The sequence below is a fragment of the Lissotriton vulgaris genome, chromosome 2_1, assembly GCF_964263255.1.
Source record: "Lissotriton vulgaris chromosome 2_1, aLisVul1.2, whole genome shotgun sequence".
Classification (NCBI taxonomy): Eukaryota; Metazoa; Chordata; class Amphibia; order Caudata; family Salamandridae; genus Lissotriton; species Lissotriton vulgaris.
This window is the reverse complement of record NC_141687.1, coordinates 1,732,888,676-1,732,909,362: the sequence shown is the minus strand read 5'-3', so window position 1 is coordinate 1,732,909,362 and position 20,687 is coordinate 1,732,888,676. Positions and strand designations below refer to the sequence as shown.

The 20,687-nt window shown below is 41.1% G+C and overlaps 1 protein-coding gene across 1 annotated transcript in view; it reads left to right on the top strand.

Annotated features, from left to right (window-relative positions):
* Positions 1 to 20,687, top strand: part of LOC147733206 (mucin-5AC-like) — a 78,204-nt gene that overhangs the window by 37,137 nt on the left and 20,380 nt on the right. The window contains exons 26-32 of the mRNA XM_086957738.1: positions 997 to 1,153; positions 2,277 to 2,408; positions 4,158 to 4,302; positions 5,726 to 5,769; positions 5,879 to 6,088; positions 8,372 to 14,293; positions 15,048 to 15,283. Of these exons, the coding sequence (XP_086813864.1) occupies positions 997 to 1,153; positions 2,277 to 2,408; positions 4,158 to 4,302; positions 5,726 to 5,769; positions 5,879 to 6,088; positions 8,372 to 14,293; positions 15,048 to 15,283 (6,846 nt within the window). The remainder of the gene's footprint in view (positions 1 to 996; positions 1,154 to 2,276; positions 2,409 to 4,157; positions 4,303 to 5,725; positions 5,770 to 5,878; positions 6,089 to 8,371; positions 14,294 to 15,047; positions 15,284 to 20,687) is intronic.

The window sequence follows — 20,687 nt, the reverse complement described above, 5'->3', positions numbered from 1 at the left end:
ATCTGGTCCCTCTTTTAAAAAAACTTAACTTTGGTCAGGTTCGGCCAGCCGTGATGTACCTACAATTACTGAATGGAGATTGCATACTTTTTATATTAGAATTCTTAAAATCAGTTGTTAAGTCTAGGAAGTTTATGGACCTGTTATGAATTCTTTCCAAAATTTTAACTAATTATTTATTTATTATTTGTATGCTGCTATGGAGTAAGAATGCACTGTCACTTTTCATTGCCGTTTCATTGTATTGTAACAATCTTTTATCTAGTGTTGTAAATTAATAATTGATTGGTCTTTCTGCTAAACTTATTTTCCACAATGAATTTTATCTTGATGTATTTGTTTGTGTAACTTTTATGGTTTGTAATCCAAACCGAGTAAAGTTTTCTTGGATTGACTTAGAACTGTTTATTTCAGGAACTTCAATTAAACTCCACATTTCAGTACCGGGAGTACACAGGGAAGCCCATTCTGAATTGTCATTTGGGACTTGCCTCTCACAATCTCTGCATTCTTCAAAAAGTGTGGCTAGAGATTTATTCTGAGAGCTATTAAGAACGTAGGAAATAAATTAAAACTGCCTGGCAGAAAAGGACCTTTAATCTCATTTGCAATTTAGGGTATCCCAGTATGATAACATTTGTCAATCCTCACATGAATGCCCAATCTAAAGTAAACATGTCTTACAACACTCACACATTCAAGGAAGTAGCCATATTGCAGTTGACCACAAATCCCCTGTGCTGAAAATGAGAGTGAGGCACGAATATAATTTGTTGTAGAGGACGACAGTTCATCGGATCCTCTGAGTAGCACATTTTTAAAATGCTACTCACAGATGTTCTTATTTCTTACACTTCTAGGTTCAGACATGATTGTTAACATTAAGAAATAGGTGCTTATTCAGGTAGAGTAGAAAGGTCTACGGCTTGAATCCTACTAAAAAGACTGGGTGTAGACACATTTGAAATAATAATGTTTGTGCCCTTCTTTCACCAGGTCGATCCAACTAAATATTATGAGGCCTGCGTGAGTGATTCCTGTGCCTGTGACACCGGTGGAGATTGTGAATGTTTCTGCACAGCAATTGCAGCCTATGCTCAGATCTGCAGTGAATTTGGCACCTGTGTTTCTTGGAGAACCCCGCACATCTGCCGTGAGTATTAATTAAAATGTAGTGGGAGAGGAAGAAGAAAGAGATTTTCCAAAATAAATGTTTAATTAAAAAAGTCTCACGTGGAACCATCATATGGTTTACTAGTCAAACGGTAAAGGTCTTATACAAAATGCATGCATGGATAGTCCATATGGCATTTTGATCAGGGCACAACATTGAAATAAAACCGCTGCCTTGGTATCACTAGTGATTGTTATGAAATCCTACAGTTTAATGCGTTCCCTAGCTGATACTGATTCTGTTTAGCAACCTTTAAAATGAATAAGTAAATGCTACGTTGGAAATTTCCTACTGTTCATCTATTCATCAAGGGATTTCTTGTTATCACACATACTAGAATGCGACGTGTGCACCAAATATCACCATTGATAGGTTTTCACGTGTACAATTCTGCAGGTCTGCCATAATTTACTAGGGGAAAAGTGCTCAGTGAATACTTAGGCATGCGGATGTTGGTGCTACCATCACGAAAATCCATGTCATGGTTTTTTTGGGGGGGTGAAATAATTATTACATCCAACACCTGGCCACTCATAATGGGTGGTGTATCAGAGGATTATTCGTATTTTCAATATTTGTGGTTCCCAGATAATGGAATTCAGCACTGAACCTATGACCAAGGTCTAAGAATTTAAGAAACGTCCTCTGCATCACAGATACAAGCCCAGGCTGCAATGCCAAGTTGACTGGCATCAAGTAAAATTTATATGAACATTACAAATTTGAATATTTGATTGGAGTTGCCCTACTTATTCTCAAATGTATGCCCTTCACTACACGAGCACTGTTCTATTCTCAGTGGAAATCTCGGCATCCCTCTCCTGTGAACACAGCGTATCCTTGCACAAACAAATGTAACTTTTTGCTTTCTCATGTGCCTTTATGTTCTGTGTATGAAGTAGTTCTGTGTTTATAATTTCCACAACCTCATTCCCACATACTATGGTCAGATTTGTTCCTCCTATTTTCTTAATAAGTGGTTTTAATTTAGCTTCTGTCTCGTTCTCATGTTCGTCACATATAAGCATAAACAACAAATGAACTATCATAGCTTGCTTTTTGGTACTGCAATAGCTCCTGTTGTCTGTTCTCCTTTCCACAGCTCTCTTCTGTGATTACTACAATCCTGATGGAAAGTGTGAGTGGCACTACAAGCCCTGCGGCGCCTCCTGCATGAAGACATGCCGGAACCCTAGTGGGAAATGCCTCAATGATGTTCTACCAGGACTAGAAGGTGAGAAAGATCAGCTTAGATACTGAGAAGCGAGAGCGTTTTACAGGAAAGCTTTAGCATAACCTGCCTCTAGGGTTTGTTCATTTGGGATCAGGAATGTGTTTTACTAATTGAGGTACAAAGAAGGACAGCAACAACATTGTGAAATGGATTGCTGTTCAAAGTGTAAGCAACTTTTATAAACTAAAGTGAGAGCTGCAATATTGGAAATCACATATATTGCAACGTTTTGGCCACTGGGGTGATGAAGGACCTTAGGTGAGCTGAAGACTAAAAGTGTAAATAATGTAGGTGGAAATATTTGCATTAAAATAATAATAGATTTTCAGTTCACATGCTTACTAGCTACCAATAAAGATGTTTAAGAACACCGTCTGATGCACAGAAATCAAATATTTACTACACTCCTTTCCTTTTGGTGTAAGTAGAACCCCACACACTGTCGCCTGAGTCCTCTGGAAGTTACATAAGTCCTTCCTTCTAAGAATGCAGTCAAGCAGCTAGTTGATATCTTAATCTTGATCTCGAGAGTGATCTGAAATATCTTTAATAGTAACCAGTAAGAATGCAAAATAAAGGAAAAACAATTTAGTCAGTAGAAGTATTGTCACCTACATAAGTTGTACTTTACGCCTATCCCTCACCAAAGTTGTTGAAGACTGTTATGCAGACTAGCCACAAGAGGCAAATACATTTGTTAAGCAGAAGCCACAATTAGAAGGTAGTAGCAGGTTAGCCATTGGACTGAATTTGAGGGAAGGTGTGTTCCATTAAGATATCCCAAAAATAAAGATACACTGTAAACTTTTCTCTTAGTTCTGCATTTATTTGTATCCGATTGAAAGAAAACAAAAAAAACAAAGCATTGCCGCCACATGTTTCAACCCACATGGCTGACACGCCAAGGGCTTTTTCATGGCAATGGTTTTAAATAATTGGTCCAATGGTTGACCTAGTCTATTGGCAAACAGGTTAGTAAGCTGCAAGCCCAAAAGTCTCTGCTGTCCAATGCCAGTGAGCTCACTAGCATTTGACCGCAGAGACTTTGGTCAGTATGAATAATTACAGAACAAAGAGAAAAATTCACAGTGTATCTGAAAATTTGGGATGTCCACCCAAGCACATATATTCGGTATAACCTGTCTCACTTACAATTAATTCTCAGAATTCAGTGGTTCATTGGGTGTAACCACCTGACAGGTTCTTGCCCTGAAAACATATAGGTCCTGTCTGGTTGTGCGTGAACCCCAGCAGCTTAACCCTCAAAACACAAATGTTCCATTAAGATGTCCACAATAGCAGCCAAGTGTGATGGACACAAGATTGAAAAACTTATCAGGCTTCCATTTTGGAACAAGGTGATATGTTATTGGTTTAGCAACGTTTTTGATGGCAGTTGGAAAAAGTGTAGATTATATGAATTTGTATAAAGAAGGTGAATGTTGTTTGATGATCTGTAGTGGCTGATGAACTCATCTAGTTGAGAGGTAGTGCTAAAGATTTTAAACTTTGCAGATACTATTATCCTGGGTGCTAGGGGGTGGCATGAAAAGGAAAAATGCATGTTTGTTTAGTGCTCTATCATATATATTTGCCGCAGAAAATTCTGTATTGTTTGGTATAATCAGCTCTTCTAAAAAAAAGTAGATAAGGGTTCACCTGTATTGTTCTTGCCCCCCAAATCTATTGTGAAGTTTTTTTTATCTGCACACACGCGGCCTAGTTTAACACCTCCTTTCTCTGGCCTAGGCTGCTACCCAAGCTGTCCCGCTGACAAGCCCTATTTCAACGAGGACGAGATGGAGTGCACGGCTCAATGTGGATGTTATGATGACAGTGGAAAATACTACAAACCAGGAGCAAAGGTTGACACTGATGTGAACTGCCAGTCTTGGTAAATATCTTTTTCTGATATATATGAGAGACTACGTAAAATGAACAGTAATTTGAGAGATGTAGTTGGTGGGGAACGGTAGCCATGGAATCATGTTTTGGAAAACGTTCAATCGTGCTTCACAACAAATACTACACATGATCTTGAGCATGATAATATATAACTCTGCCTTAGAAAGTGATATAACACTTTTCTGCCTGTGCATAATGTGTCGTGTCAAGTAACTGTTCAGTCATTCATACACTCCTGAAGATACAGCTCTACACTAGGACTTACCATAGTTCCTCATATTGTTTTAAACACACGTGAGTATTTTTTTCAAAAAGTACTCTACGGCTGTTTTGAGCCCTCAGGGGCATATTTACAAGAAACTGGTGGAACATGGTGTTACACCAAAATTGGTACCACTGCTCTCCAACAGTTTCAAAATTCAGGGATGTGCCATAATTACGAGAATGTGGTGCACCCCCACATTACCCCCAGCACTGGTGCTAAAAAAGCTGCCTAGAACCAGTGCAGGCACTGTAGCACAGCTTTGCTAGGGTACTTGCTCTGTAGGGGCAATTGTTTGTGTGCGGGAAACGCCATATGTCCCTGCACATAAACAAGCTTTACAGGCAATTTGCTCTATCTGTGTGTGCTGCATTCTTGGAAAGAGCAAAATACGGGGAGAAATAAAACATTTCTCCTAGTATCGCCTCCTTAAGGACAGGTATTCCCTGGTGGTATTTTAGATGCTGCCCCACACCTTGTAAATATGGGGCAGCGTCACAAAGCAATGGGTGTTGCGGCGGAAGGCCCTCTTTCATGCAAAGTGCTGCGTGAATAGGGCCAATATTTACCAGGGAGTGTTAAGCCTTGTTAAGTGTCCTTCTAAATAAGGCAAAGGAGTTAACACCACCATACTTTAGAAAAAGTGATGTTCTGGTAGCATTAACACCTTGTAAATATGCCCCTCTATTTCTTAATGAAAAACTGGGCCTATTATCTTATAATGCCTCTTGCACAGCCTTATTTTACTAAGTTGATTATTCAGAGGTATCCCATTACTAGCAGGTAAACATTAGAAACCTGCAAACAGATTTGCGCATCCTGTGTAGCACACACTACCTGCACCAGCAAGAAATGTGATGATTAAGGTCAACTGTGTAGCTCAAGGCCTACACTGTGGAAGCTCAGGTTCACAAGAGGGAGTCTGGCCTCATATGCATTCATACTAGAAAGACCATTAAAGGGGCACCTCGAAGTAGTGAACCGCTCCAAAGAGGAATAATAGTAAATAGCGATTTACATTGGTCACCCCCCCTGACAACTTTTAATTCAGTAAAAGGGAGAGGTGTCGCAGTGTGGACAATTAACATTGTAAAGGTGATATAAATAAGTACGTTTTGCATTACAATGAAACCTTTCCTCTCTTTTGCAGCACTTGCACAACAAACGGCATTGCGTGTACGCAGAGCAATGAAGGTAGGATATTTGACCAAATTCGATGACTCTTCCAGACCCTTCCTAATTGTGGATGTGCAAACACTGTTTGTGCTTAATGGCTCTGTTCTCTCCTTTTTGTGATTGGCAGCTTGCTACTGCGAGTACCAGGGAAAAAGGTATAAGTACAATGAAGTCATCTACTACACCACGGATGGCATCGGAGGATGCATCAATGCAACATGTGGCAATAATGGAACAATAGTCAGGGCTATTTATGCCTGTACAACCACAGTGCCCTCTACCACATTTGTCTTCACCACCACCACTTCAAGCTCAATTCCGACCACCACACCAAAAGGTACAAATAGATGGTAATTTCTATAAGTTCATGATGCTGTTTCTCACTGTGTTGGAATAAAATCAAAAGATGGGTTATTTAAAAGAGAGCGAGAGGCTAAGGATTTTTTTTTTGATAATCACATTTTATTTGCATTTTATATGAGAAACAGAACAAAATCCAGCGCATATCAGCTTGAATACACAATAGCCATGTACAAGAAACAGCGTAATCTGGTTCTAGGGAATGATTGGATAGCTTCTTATGGCCATACATAAGGCAACATGTACTTTTACATTTGAAGGGCAACATGAACGTTAAGGAGGTAGCAAATTCAACCACTTTCTCGGACATACCCGGGCCTCGATCAGGGGTTCTTCTTGGGTGGCACACCAATCCACCCCTCGTCGCCATTTCTGCAAGGTAGGGGATCTGGTACTTGCCCATTCCGCCGCTATGTCATGTTTGGCGACTGCGAGGGCTGTGCCCAAAAAGACCTTGTCGGCTCTAGAGCCATCTAAGCCATCGAACACACCCAGGAGCAGGCACATGGGGTTGTGGGGAACCTGCCGGCCTAGGTTCTGGGTAAGCTCAGACTCTACATTGGACCAAAACAAAGTGAGGGCCAGGCAGGTCCACACCATATGAAAGAAATCTACAGGGGGCTAACCACAGCTGGCGTAGTCAGGGGAGGGGCGCAATTGTGCCCTGTGTAGATGCACCGGGGTGAAGTAGGCTGTGTGGAGGTAGTAAAGTTGGATGAGGCGAAGCATGGAGGAGGTTGTAAGGGTTTTGGTAATGTCGTCACGCTAATCTGCTTCCTCCAGTGGACCCAACCACCATCCCTCCCAGCGGGCTCGGAGTGTGTCCAGGTTGAAGGGGTGTTGTTAATTAGAGATTGGCAATGAAAATTTTAAGCTCACTTTTTAACAAGGACAGAAGACATCCAAATGTTATGCCTGGCAGTGGATGCAGACAGTTTTTCAATTTCCTGTGTACTACAAGTGCCCTTTGATAGACATTCTGAAAACAAAATCCAATACTTCATTATTAGAAATAGAATCCGCTTAGTCCAATCGACACACTCAAACCTCAGTACCCTTTGACCCATTTTACCCATGTGAAAAGACACAGTACATGCAATAGGCATTTCTTATCATTATTGGCATTTTTAATAAGAATAAAACAATGCAGGGAGCAAAAAAAAAAGAGGTGAAAGTTAGGATAAAGGTGTATACTTGTCAAGACATGTGAGTAAAAGAAATACATAAGAACGCAATCATCAGATTCAGAAATGCATTTAGTGTATGAAATTGTACAAAAGAAGTATATTGAATTCTTATGATGGTTGTCTAAATGGCAAATATCTACATAAATGTCATTATAGGTGTAGGCCAAGACAAAAGTTAAAGGCGGGGAGGGCAGGGGAGAGGTAGAGAGGAGAGGGAGTCATGAGAGTCCAACAAAGAGTTATTGAGTTCTGAGTAGTATCGGGAGTTTAAAACAGGTGGTAAGTAAATCATGGATGTGGTGCATTTCTCATTGGTGTGCGTTGAAGAGGTCTAGCATCTCCCAAGTATGTTGGGATGTAATAGGGTGACCTTTACTGAGGGATTAAGCTTTATGTGTGCTCCTTAGGTAGGTACCCCAAGCCCAACAGGTGTGGTGTGATACATTGCTACTAGATTAGCAATCAATCAATATTACTTTGATGGCAATAGTGAGTATGAGATCAAAAAGGAGAAGGTTTACTTCAGGGAGATTAGTTGGAGCATCTGCAAAATGTGCACCCAAGATGATAAGTGGGAAAGATAGTAGACTGGAGGGCTTAAGTAGGCATTTCTATTAAATGTGGCCTGCTTCGCTGGGAAAATGGCCATCACTTATCTCAGAAAGGCAAGCAGTGTGAAGAGTCCAGGTTGAAAAATATTTTCCCCCTATGAAGGACTTTTCGGGTATGTGAAGGAGGATGTTTATAGCAACAATGTATTGTAAAGGAAGCAAAACAGATATTTTTGGTTCATGCCCCCGCATCCCACACAATCTCTGTAACCATTGGGCACTATAGCGTTGTAGCAATGTTCATTCAAAAGTTTTCCCCTGTAATATTTCCCAACCTGTAGAGATATTTTGGCACTTATTAACAATATAGAACATTTATAAGAATATACAGAATAACTGTGAAATGCAAGCCAGAAACTACAGCCCTAAATGTTTGTTGATAAATCCTTGAAAATCTGATTTCATGTATTCAATACATATGGAAATAGACAGCATTAATTAATATTTTTATTTCTTCTCCAGCACCTACTCCAACAATCTGTGTTCGCGAGCAATGTACATGGTCACCGTGGTATGACGTCAGTTATCCCAATCCTGGGCTGAGCAATGGAGATTTTGACACCTTTGAGAATATAAAGGCAAAGGGACACAGCGTTTGTAAAGCCCCGAATAATATACAATGTAGGGCTGAGCGATTCCCTGACACACCACTGGGCGAGTTGGAGCAAGTAGTAGCCTGCAATAAATCCTTTGGACTGGTGTGTTACAATAAAGACCAGCTTCCGCCAATCTGCTACAACTATCAAATAAGAATTCAGTGTTGCATGTATGTGCCCTGTGGAACAATTTCTCCTACAACCACGCCCCCTACAACCTCTCCAGAAGAACCAACAACTCCAGGGATCACTATCCCTCCTACAACAAGTGCTTCCACAACAACAGAAATAACCACAACATCAACTGTTTGTAAGCCAAAATGCACATGGACAACTTGGTTTGATATTGATGTGCCTAAGGTTGGAAGTGCAGAAGGAGACTATGAAAGTTATGACAAGATCAGAGCAGCGGGCCATAAACTCTGTGAAAAACCTATGGATATTAAATGCAGGGCAGAAAAATTCCCTGAACAGAATATAGACGCGAGTGGACAAATAGTGCAGTGTAATGTAACGTTTGGTCTTGTGTGTAAGAATGAAGAACAAACAGGAGAATTTAAGATGTGTCTTAACTATCAAATTAAAGTACTCTGCTGTGATGATGAAAGTCATTGCCTAACTCCATCAACAACATCACCACCATCTACTACAACAGTAACTACAACTTCAATACCAACTACAACATCTGTTGTAACCACACCAATAGAAACTACAACTGCATCAACTACAACCACTGAGATTACTACTACAAAGGAAATCCCATCTACAACAAAAAGCTCCACTTCTACAGAAACTACAGCTCCGGTACCAACTACAACTTCTGTTGTTACCACAAGCACAGAAACAACAACTGCACCAACAACTGTAACCACTGAGACTACTACCACTATCACAGAAACCACAACCCCTACAACTACAACAGAAACAACCACCACAACGGAAACTGCAACCACTCCAAAAATAACCACAACCCCTATTGTTACCACAAAAAAGGAAACTACAACTACTCCACTGACCACAACCACGGAGACATCTACTACTACCGAGCCAACAACTTTAACATCCCCAACAACATCAATTCCTACAACAACCTCAGCAACTACCACAACTGCACCACCGACTACAGCTGAACCTACTACTACCACTGAAACCACAACCCTTACAACTACAACAGAAACTACCACCACAACTGAAACTACAACAGCCCCAATTTCAACTACAACCATTGTTGTCACCACAACCCCATCAACTACCACTTCACCAACTACAACCACTGAGACCACTAACGCAGAAACAACAACTCCCACAACTACACATGAATCGACCACCACAATGGAAACTACAACTACTCCATTATCAACCACAACCTCAGAAACTACAACTGCTTCATCGACTACAACCACTGAGACAACTACTACTACTGAGCCAACAACGTTAACAACCACAACAACATCAGTAACTACCACAACTGCACCACCAACTACAACTGAACTTACTCCTACCACAGAAACCACAACCCTTACAACGCCATCAACTACAACTACCCCAGAAACAACAACTCCCACAACTACACATGAATCTACCACCACAACTGAAACTACAACACCAATACCAACTACACCCATTGTCACCACAACCACAGGAACCACAACTGCACCAACTACAACCACTGAGACTACTACCACTGTCACAGAGACCACACCCTCTACAACTTCACCAGAAACTACAACCACAATAGTAATTACATCTTCAGCACCAACCACAACCTCTGCCGTAACTAAAACCACAACCTCAGAAAAACCAACTATATGCCAGCCAAAATGTCAATGGACAAAATGGTTTGATGTTAATTTTCCTTCATCTGAAAAAAGTGGCGGGGACATTGAAACATACAATAACATTATAGCGTCCGGAGAGAAAATCTGCAAGACACCTCTGAACATAAAATGCAGAGCAGAGAACTTCCCTGATGTAAACATTAACAACATTGGACAAGTTGTTCAGTGCAATGTAACATTTGGATTGATCTGCAATAACAATGATCAGATTGGAAAATCTAAAGTGTGCTATAACTATGAAATAAGTGTTTTGTGCTGTGATGAGTACAGCCATTGTCCAACCACAACCACTGAGCCAACAACTGTAACACCCACAACGTCAATTCCTACAACATCCTCAGCAACTACCACAACTGAACCAGCAACTACAACTGAACCTACTACTATCCCAGAAACCGCAACCACAACAAAGACTACAACAACTCCAATACCAACTACAACCTTTGTCACCAAACCCACAGGAACTACAACTGAACCAACAACTATATCACCTTCAACAACTACAACAACTGAGCCAACAACTGTAACACCCAGAACAACATCAATCCCTACAACATCCTCAGCAACTACCACAACTGAACCTCCAACTACAACTGAACCTACTACTACCCCAGAAACCACAACCCCTACAACTACACCAGAAACTACTACCACAACAGAAACTACAACACCTCCAATACCAACTACAGTCTTTGAACCCACAACCACTGCAACTACAACTGCCTCAACAATTACAACCACTGGGTCTACTACCACTACCACAATGACTACAGCCCCCACAACTACTCCAGAAACTACCACTACAACTGAAACTACAACAACTCCAAAACCAACGACAACTTCTGTTGTTATCACAACCACAGAAACTACAACTGCACCGACTACAACCACTGGGACTACTACCACAGAAACCACAACCCCTACAGTGACACCAACAACTACCACCATACCAGAAACAACAACTCCAGTACCAACTACAAATACTGTAACCACAACCACAGGAACTACGATTACATCAACAACCATAACCACTGAGACTACTCCCACTACCACAGAGACCACACCTCCTACAACTTCACCAGAAACTACAACCACAATAGAAACTACAACATCATCAGCACAAACCACAACTCCTGTTGTAACTAAAACCACAGAAACAACAACGCCCACTACCTCAGAAATAGGTTGCCAGCCAAAATGTCAGTGGACAAAATGGTTTGATGTTAATCTTCCTTCATCTGAAACAGGTGGCGGGGACATTGAAACATACAATAACATTATAGCATCAGGAGAGAAAATCTGCAAAACACCACAGAATATAAAATGCAGAGCAGAGAACTTCCCTAATGTAAACATCAATGATATTGGACAAGTTGTTCAGTGTAATGTAACATTTGGCTTGATCTGCAACAACAATGATCAGATTGGGAAATCTAAACTGTGTTATAACTATGAAATAAGTGTTTTGTGCTGTGATGACTATAGCCATTGTCCAACTACACCACCTTTGACAACTACAACTACTAAGCCAACAACTGTAACAACCACAACTACATCAACTCCTACAACAACCTCAGCAACTACCACAACTTCACCACCAACTACAACTGAGCCTACTACTACCCCAGAAACCACAACCCGTACAACAATACCAGAAACGACGACCACAACAGAAACAACAACTCCAGTACCAACTACAAACATTGTCACCACAACCACAGGAACTACAATTACACCAACAACTATAGCCACTGAGACTACTACCACTATCACAGAGACCACGCCCTCTACAACTTCACCAGAAACTACAACCGCAATAGAAACTACAACATCTTCAACACCAACCACAACCCCTGTTGTTATCACAACTGAAGCTACAACAACTCCAAAACCAACAACAACCCCTGTTGTTATCACAACCACAGAAACTACAACTTCACCAACTACAACCACTGCGACTACTACCACTACCACAGAAACCACAACCCCTACTACCACACCAAAAACTACCACCACACCCGAAACTACAACTCCATTACCAACTACAACTATTATCACCACAAGCACAGGAACCACAATTTCACCAACTACGACCACAACCTCAGAAATATCAACTAAATGCCATCCAAGATGTCAGTGGACAAAATGGTTTGATGTTAGTCTTCCTTCATCTGAAAAAGGTGGCGGGGACATTGAAACATACAATAACATTATAGCATCAGGAGAGAAAATCTGCAAGACACCACAGAATATAAAATGCAGAGCAGAGAACTTCCCTGATGCAAACATTAATAACATTGGACAGGTTGTTCAGTGCGATGTAACATTTGGATTGATCTGCAATAACAATGATCAGATTGGAAAATCTAAAGTGTGTTATAACTATGAAATAAGTGTTTTGTGCTGTGATGATTATAGCCATTGTCCAACTACACCACCTTTGACAACTACAGCCACTGAGCCAACAACTGTAACAACCACAACTACATCAATTCCTACAACAACGTCAGCAACTACCACAACTGCACCACCAACTACAACTGAACCTACCACTACCCCAGAAACCACAACCCCTACAACTATACCAGAAACGACGACCACAACAGAAACAACAACTCCAGTACCAACTACAAACATTGTCACCACAACCACAGGAACTACAATTACATCAACAACTATAGCCACTGAGATTACTACGACTACCACAGAGACCACGCCCTCTACAACTTCACCAGAAACTACAACCGCAATAGAAACTACAACATCTTCAGCACCAACCACAACCCCTGTTGTTATCACATCTGAAACTACAACAACTCCAAAACCAACGACAACCTCTGTTGTTATCACAACCACAGAAACTACAACTTCACCAACTACAACTACTGAGACTACTACCACTACCACAGAAACCACAACTCCTACTACCACACCAAAAACTACCACCACACCTGAAACTACAACTCCCTTAACAACTACAACTATTGTCACCACAAGCACAGGAATCACAACTTCACCAACTACGACCACAACCTCAGTAATATCAACTAAATGCCAGCCAGGATGTCAGTGGACAAAATGGTTTGATGTTAGTCTTCCTTCATCTGGAAAAGGTGGTGGGGACATTGAAACATACAATAACATTATAGCATCAGGAGAGAAAATCTGCAAGACACCACAGAATATTAAATGCAGAGCAGAGAACTTCCCTGCTGTAAACATTAATAACATTGGACAAGTTGTTCAGTGTGATGTAACATTTGGATTGATCTGCAATAACAATGATCAGATTGGAAAATCTAAAGTGTGCTATAACTATGAAATAAGTGTTTTGTGCTGTGATGACTACAGCCATTGTCCAACCACAACCACTGAGCCAACAACTGTAACACCCACAACGTCAATTCCTACAACATCCTCAGCAACTACCACAACTGAACCTGCAACTACAACTGAACCTACTACTATCCCAGAAACCCCTGCACCAACAACTATAACCACTGTGATTACTACCACTACCACAGAGACCACAGCCCCTACAACAACTCCAGAAACTACCACAACAACTGTAACAACCACAACTCCAGTTCCCACAACAACTTCTGAACCTACAACAACTGCACCACCGTCTAGTACAACACAACCTACTACAACAACAAAAACGACAACCCCTGCAACCACAACTGAATCCACTACAATACCAACTACAACATCTATTATTACCACAACAACAGAAACTTCAGTACCATCAACAACCTCAGCATCTTCTACAACCACATTACCAATTACAACAACTGAGACTACAGTGACAACTGAAGAAACAACTACTTCACAAGGAATTTCAATTAATACTCCACAAAGAACAACTGTACATACTGAACCTCAAGGGCTTTCCACAACAACTTCGTCCTCCTGCCGTTGTCATGTACAAGATACATTCTTCAATCCAGGTAAGAGAAATTGCATTATAAGTTAAACGTTTTTCTGTAAAATAATCGAATGCTTATCACCTGATTATCCTATAACAGTCCACTATTGATTTCTTTCATTTAAATACTTCATCCCATAATATTTCACATTACAGCACTTTCATTTGTAAAGGTTAGGCTTTTATGACAGCCCAAGCCATGCAAAGGTCAATATATTCACCTTGCCCTGTCAGACATGGCGGGGTGGGAGAGATCTTTACAAAGCAAATGGTGCATTTTGGATCAAAAACCACACTCAAACTGTACCACAAAATCCATAGTGTTTTATTTGACTCGGTTGACTTTTACTGGCCTTTCTCTCTCCTGTGCTGCACCCAATCACACTGGACAGTTTGCTGCTTCTCCTTCTTTTTGGAATGGATTAGCACATTTTGAAATCGGACTCTGCCTGTTATGTATAGTGTTCTACAATCTATTAGCACTGAGGTGCTAAGCAAAAGAAATAAGAAAGTAATATGGATAGCAGACTATCTTTTTCTGAAACTGAAGTTAACAATCTTTCACGGGGCCTTTTGGGGCTTTTAATCTTTTCAAACATTTGCCTTTCATAAATACGTTTGTCTGAGAGAAAGTAAGGTTGCAGTAAGGCATTTCCTTTGCTTGGACACTGAAGTGATCTGAGGCAAGGGAGAAGAGCATAAATTTGGTGTCAGTACCTGTTTACTCACTGATATTTTGCACTGTCACTAATTTCACTTGTTTCTGCTTTTTTCAGGGGACATCCTTTATAATATAACAGATGCAGATGGCTGCATCTTCATGGCCATTTGTAGTACAGAGTGTGAAGCTGAGAGAATTCCAGGACCATGTCCGACACCAATTCCAACAGCCCCCACAACATCTCCTACAACCAAAAGCACAAGGAAACCTACAACCACTGCACCAACGACCACTTTAACTAAAACCCCAAGTCCAACAACAACCACAGTTCCAGGCTGCCCCCCAAAACAGGTAAGAAAACAAGGTCAAGCTGACAAAGATGTTTTCAAATGCTCCTGTATATTTTGCCTATATATTGATAGCCCCCAAACCACTCTCCAGGGCTTTAATATTGTGAGGGATTTGGATTGTGTGGTACCCTGGGCGTAGTTCGCATAGTAGTGTTACGTGTAGCTACACGAAGTGCACTTCATACTATGCAAGCTACGCACAGCTACGCGAACTGCTTAGTGCGGTAGGGAAAATGCTGTTCGCACTGATTGCACAGTGCCGGGTGCTTGTTCACACTGTGCAATCATTGCAAACAGCATCTTGCACAGTGCAAGCAGTCATTTTCTGCCACTCGAGTAGATTTGTACTTGAGCAGCAGCTTTCTCAACGCGGACTGGTAGTTTCTTGTCGCGAGCGGTCGCGAGCATTCACGACCACTCTCGATGAGAAACCTGACCTCCCCGCATTGAGAAACTCACCAGGAGGTATATTTTCCACGCTCGCGTTCGGCAACTTGATGTTGCTGATCGCGAAAGAGGAAAAAGTCTTGTCGGAATGGTGTTTTGCTCGCTCGCAGTTGCCAACTTGACGTTGAGGACCGCAAGCATGCAATAAATACCCACTACTCTACACTACGTGTTTTTGCACAGTGCTACGTGCAATTCACGTAGCATGTAGCAGCACAAACTACGCACGCTCTGCGAGTGTAGCGTAGTCCTACGCCCAGGGTTAGTGGCATACAGGACCAAATTATGAGGCAAGGTTATCTACATTATGCAGCAAAGTGCAAATTATGAAGCATATTCTCTGTTAGTAATATTGTCTTAAGTTTTTGGTAAAATCGGCACATTTTGCAAATTATTCGGTAAAAACAATAAATCCATAACTATGCATAAACACACACTTCACAATGATTTATTTTAAGGAACATGACATCTGCATGGTCTAAAAGATTGCTTAAGAATCAGTTGGTTCCTTACTCACTAAAGTAAGTTTGCCTGTGCACATCTCCCCATGTGTAGATCTACACCTACAACTATGGATGGAATTTCACCATTTCAATGTATAATGTTACACATAGATTTAGATTAACAAATCTCAATAAAGGGGAGGGGGTGAAACCTACAACTGAATTTACAACCAAAAAATGACTATTAGTAACTTTCTGACTGCTGATGGAAATATTTGTCTCTGCAATGCTGATCTCCGTATAGAAAATATTACGAAGTTTCAAAATAGTGAATTGTAAATTAAAAAACTATACATATATATATGTTTAATTAAAATATATCACTGACTTCTATTCATATGCTACTACCACCGTAACAAGGAACAAAAGACGTGAACTAAATAATATATTATTACATTTTAACTTTATTAATTAATTTTTATTTTCATGTATTTTTTTATTTGATTGAGTTAAAAGTTAATTCCCCTCCCATAACCCACAATATAATTTGTGTTGCTGTGCCACAGTATTGGTGGCAAGTCAGGTGTCCTTTTTGGTGAAGTTAATTTCTTAACAACTAAGCTACTCTTTTATGTCATTAAAACGTTACTGTATGTATTATAAATGAACATTACATTTTTTACTTAACATTTTTAATAGTCAAGTTGCAAATAATTAAAAGTTTAATTTAAAAATGTTATTTAATTTGATTTATTGCATATGTTTCAATATGTGTTGTTGTTATTGCCTTCCTCAATAAAGTCAATGTGAGTTTTGCAGTGGCAGTGGTGGCCATGCATGGTGATTCACTTACTCCACTGATGGGCTGGAGTACATTTAAGCCTGTTTTGTTAGAAGCACTGATATAGTAGATATAAATGTGTATTTTACAAATTCCAATTGTCTTCTGTGGATCACTGGGTATTAGGATGCCCCTCCCTAAATGCTCCCTAAATTTCTCTTAAACCTACTTATTTTACTATAACTATTCCCCATATTCCACTTGCTTCCCTGTGTTCCTCCCTCATTTAGTTCTAAATCTGATACTTATGTGTGCATCTCCGCCACCTAGACTAGATCTCCCACCAGAAAATATAACCTAAATGGAGGAAGATATTTCCAGCTTAAGCATGGGCGGAAAATCCGTTTCGCTCGCGGATTTTGCGGATTTTCGGTAAATTCGCAATCCGCGAGATTCGCGAATCTCCCGCAAAATCCGCAAATCCGCGAGCAGCGGATTTTGCTCACACTGTTCGCACTGTTCGCGTGAGTTCGCGCCCCGCGAATAAGTGCAAAATTGCAGAAATACGATCTTAGCAAAACTGAAAGTAACTACTTACCAGGTTCAAAAGTTCAGGCTCATCATTAGTAGCCATTTCCTGTAGTGCTTCCTGAGGGGCCCCTCCAGAGTTCAGTTGCCAGTTGAAACTATTATGTGACCCTGCTCTGAACCTCAGAATAGTTACACACATGCCACAAAGGTCCTGAATTACAGCTAAGGGAGACAAGCAGGAGCCAGGCTGGAAGTTCAAATCCATTAATCAGCCCCTAATGCATTATTGTCAGTTGGGGCAGGGCAGGTGTTGTAACTAATTTTGCAACAATGAAAGCACTTAGCAAGTGCAAAAGATCACTAATCAGGAAGCACTAAGGAAGCAGGTGCCAGCTAAAAAAATATTCTGTGACACATTAATCAGCCCCAAATTAATTCAGGTCACTTGAGGCAGGGAAGGTGTGCTTGCGTTGCCACAATAATGTACACTGACTGGACAACCAGAGGGTGCTGTGATGAAACAGAGGGTGGCATGGGTGGGCCAGAGGGTGGCATGAGTAGTCAGAGAGTGGCAGTGGTGACAGAGAGTGGCAGTGATGAAGAAGAGTGTCCCAAACAGGCTGGACACGTAGAAACAACAAGTTCGCGAAACTTGCGACCCGACAGGTAAGTTCGCAATTTGCGACATTGTAAAAAACCCTCGCGAACTGGCAGAAACCCGCGCAAACACAAAAAAAAAAAATCCGCAAATTGCGAGAATTCGCGGATTTTGCGGATTGCGAGTTCGCAAATCCGCAAAATTCGCGAACGCGAGATTCGCAAAATTCGCCCATGCTTATTCCAGCTGAAGGTTTGTGAATTGCATTTTGGGGCATGTAACATAGCGGTACTGTATATACTTCAAAACAGCTTTTATGAAAAGGCTCCCAAGACTTTATTAATTGGTTGTTGTAGTGCTACACTGGAACCCTAAAAACCCCATTTACTTAATTTGATGGGTCTTTAGAAAAAGCAAGAGCTGAATGGAACACTCATTAGACAGACAGTTCATGTAGCACATAAAAGGGAAAATGAGGAAATAGTAAGACAGACAGAGACTGGTTGGGTAGATTTACTAGTCAGGACTGGACGCTATGGCCACAGCTATTGATATACTTAAAAGCCAAATGCAGCATAATGAGGTAAAAGAAGAGAGAAGTACACAAATAGTGCTGATACAAGAACATCAGGGAAGTTTAGGAACGGGTATGATAGGAACATAGACACAAGCACTCAGTGAATTCCAAAACCTAGAGACATATCTGTATTGGAGATGAACTATGATTCATCAACAGCACATCAGTGAGCATGGCATTCGCCGTAATAGACTAGTACTCAGATTATGGTCTAGATAGAAATTAGAAAAAGGTTACAAATGTATAAACAGTAAAGAAGATTACGCTCAAATGATAAGATCAATTTGGCAGCACCCATCATATAAAAATGCACCATAGGTGGCACTACCCCGACCCAGGTGATCATCATGTGGAATCTGCCAACCAGAACAACTAAGGTTTAACATACTGTTGTCCCCATTTAGAAAAGCTTTAGACACCTTTTATTTCTAAGCAGGAGGCTATCTGAGCTACTCGTTTTCACAGTCACGTAGTTTCCTTGTAGGTTTTTTAAACAGAAAGAAAACATGAAGAAAAAGAATCCAACTGAGCGACATGTTTCTATATTTAGTACACAGATGGAGGTCACTAATACTTATTAGACAGGGTATTCTGCTGACGCCTTTCATTATTCAAAACAGAACATAAATAGCAGTATGACAGAGTAGTCCATTTCACTTGGACCTGTGTGAAGGACCCTTGCATTATGTGACGCTAACTGTCGACAGAACATTTAGTCCAGGACATTCTGGGGCTGATTACAATGCATCATAAAAGGCTCTGACCCTGGGTCAGAGCCTTTAAGACTGCATCGTATTATGCTGGTCACTCCAGGGTGGGTCTTTCCACCTGTGGGATTACAATGTCGGGTTTCCGCAGCCTTTCCGTGCCAGCCTTTCCGGCACAGAAAGGCTGTTGGAACTCACATTTTGGGGCCCACAGCAAGGTCGCCCTGGGTGCACGACCTCCAGTTGGTGGCCAAGGGGGCACCTAGTGTGCCCATATGTTGATTGGTGAACTCCATGGTAGGCACCTTGAGGTGCCTGCCATGGGGTGCAGGGAGGAACTGCACCTCCATTTTATAATAGGAGCATGCATTCAGGCCGGTTTACAGACGGAATGCATGCTCCCATTGGAAAATATAGGAATGCAACAGTGTTAGGTCACATCTTAATGGGCCAGTCAGGACTGCCGACCGGGTGTTGGTCGGTCCCATGACTGAGATGATGTCGGGCGGAGGCAACTCCACCAGACATCGTAATCAGCCCCTCTGTGTCTTGAAATGGCCCATAGAAAATCATAGGGCTCCCTGTACCATTTATGTCCTTGTGAATTCTCATAGCAGCCCAGGTTCTGGTGTTAACCTGGGCTGCTATGGGAATTCACAAGGGCATATTATCAAGCCCATTATCGCCATTTTAGTGGCAGTTTCCTGCAGCTAAAGAGGCGATAATTTTATCGCAGTTCTTGATAATATGCCCCCAAGTTCCTAAAATCTCAGCCCTAACTGGTTTCTGGTTGCTTACTGTTCCTAAAACTAAAGTTTATGCTTTTTTGGGTTGTTCAATTACCAGCCTTACTGCACAGACTTCCTTGGTGAAGGACCTGGGAACAAAGCTGATGTTAGCTATGTGAAGCATGCAAGGAAGATATGGTTCACTTTGTTTACATATGTCCTTCCCTTATGCATGATGGAGGAGTGATCTTGAGGGCAGCTTTTTTAGCTAGTGGAATTCGTGTATGCCACCAAGCAATCCTTGCTTATTCACCCAAATTGTCCTCTTACTGAGTATTTATTATGGATAGATCAGAGAATTCTGAAACTTTTAACTGTACCGTATTATTTACTGCTAATTGCACTTTGTTCTTGTTTTTTTCATGCAAGGATTTTAATTAATTGTCCGCAATAAACTAAACTGACGAATATGGCTCACTGTAAACGCAATTGATACATGCTATATGCGCGTTCACGTTCTGTACTATCAGAGTTTGAGTGATCACCCAAAGTCCCAACATGTAGTCTGTGGTCAGGATAATCCACTGACGTAT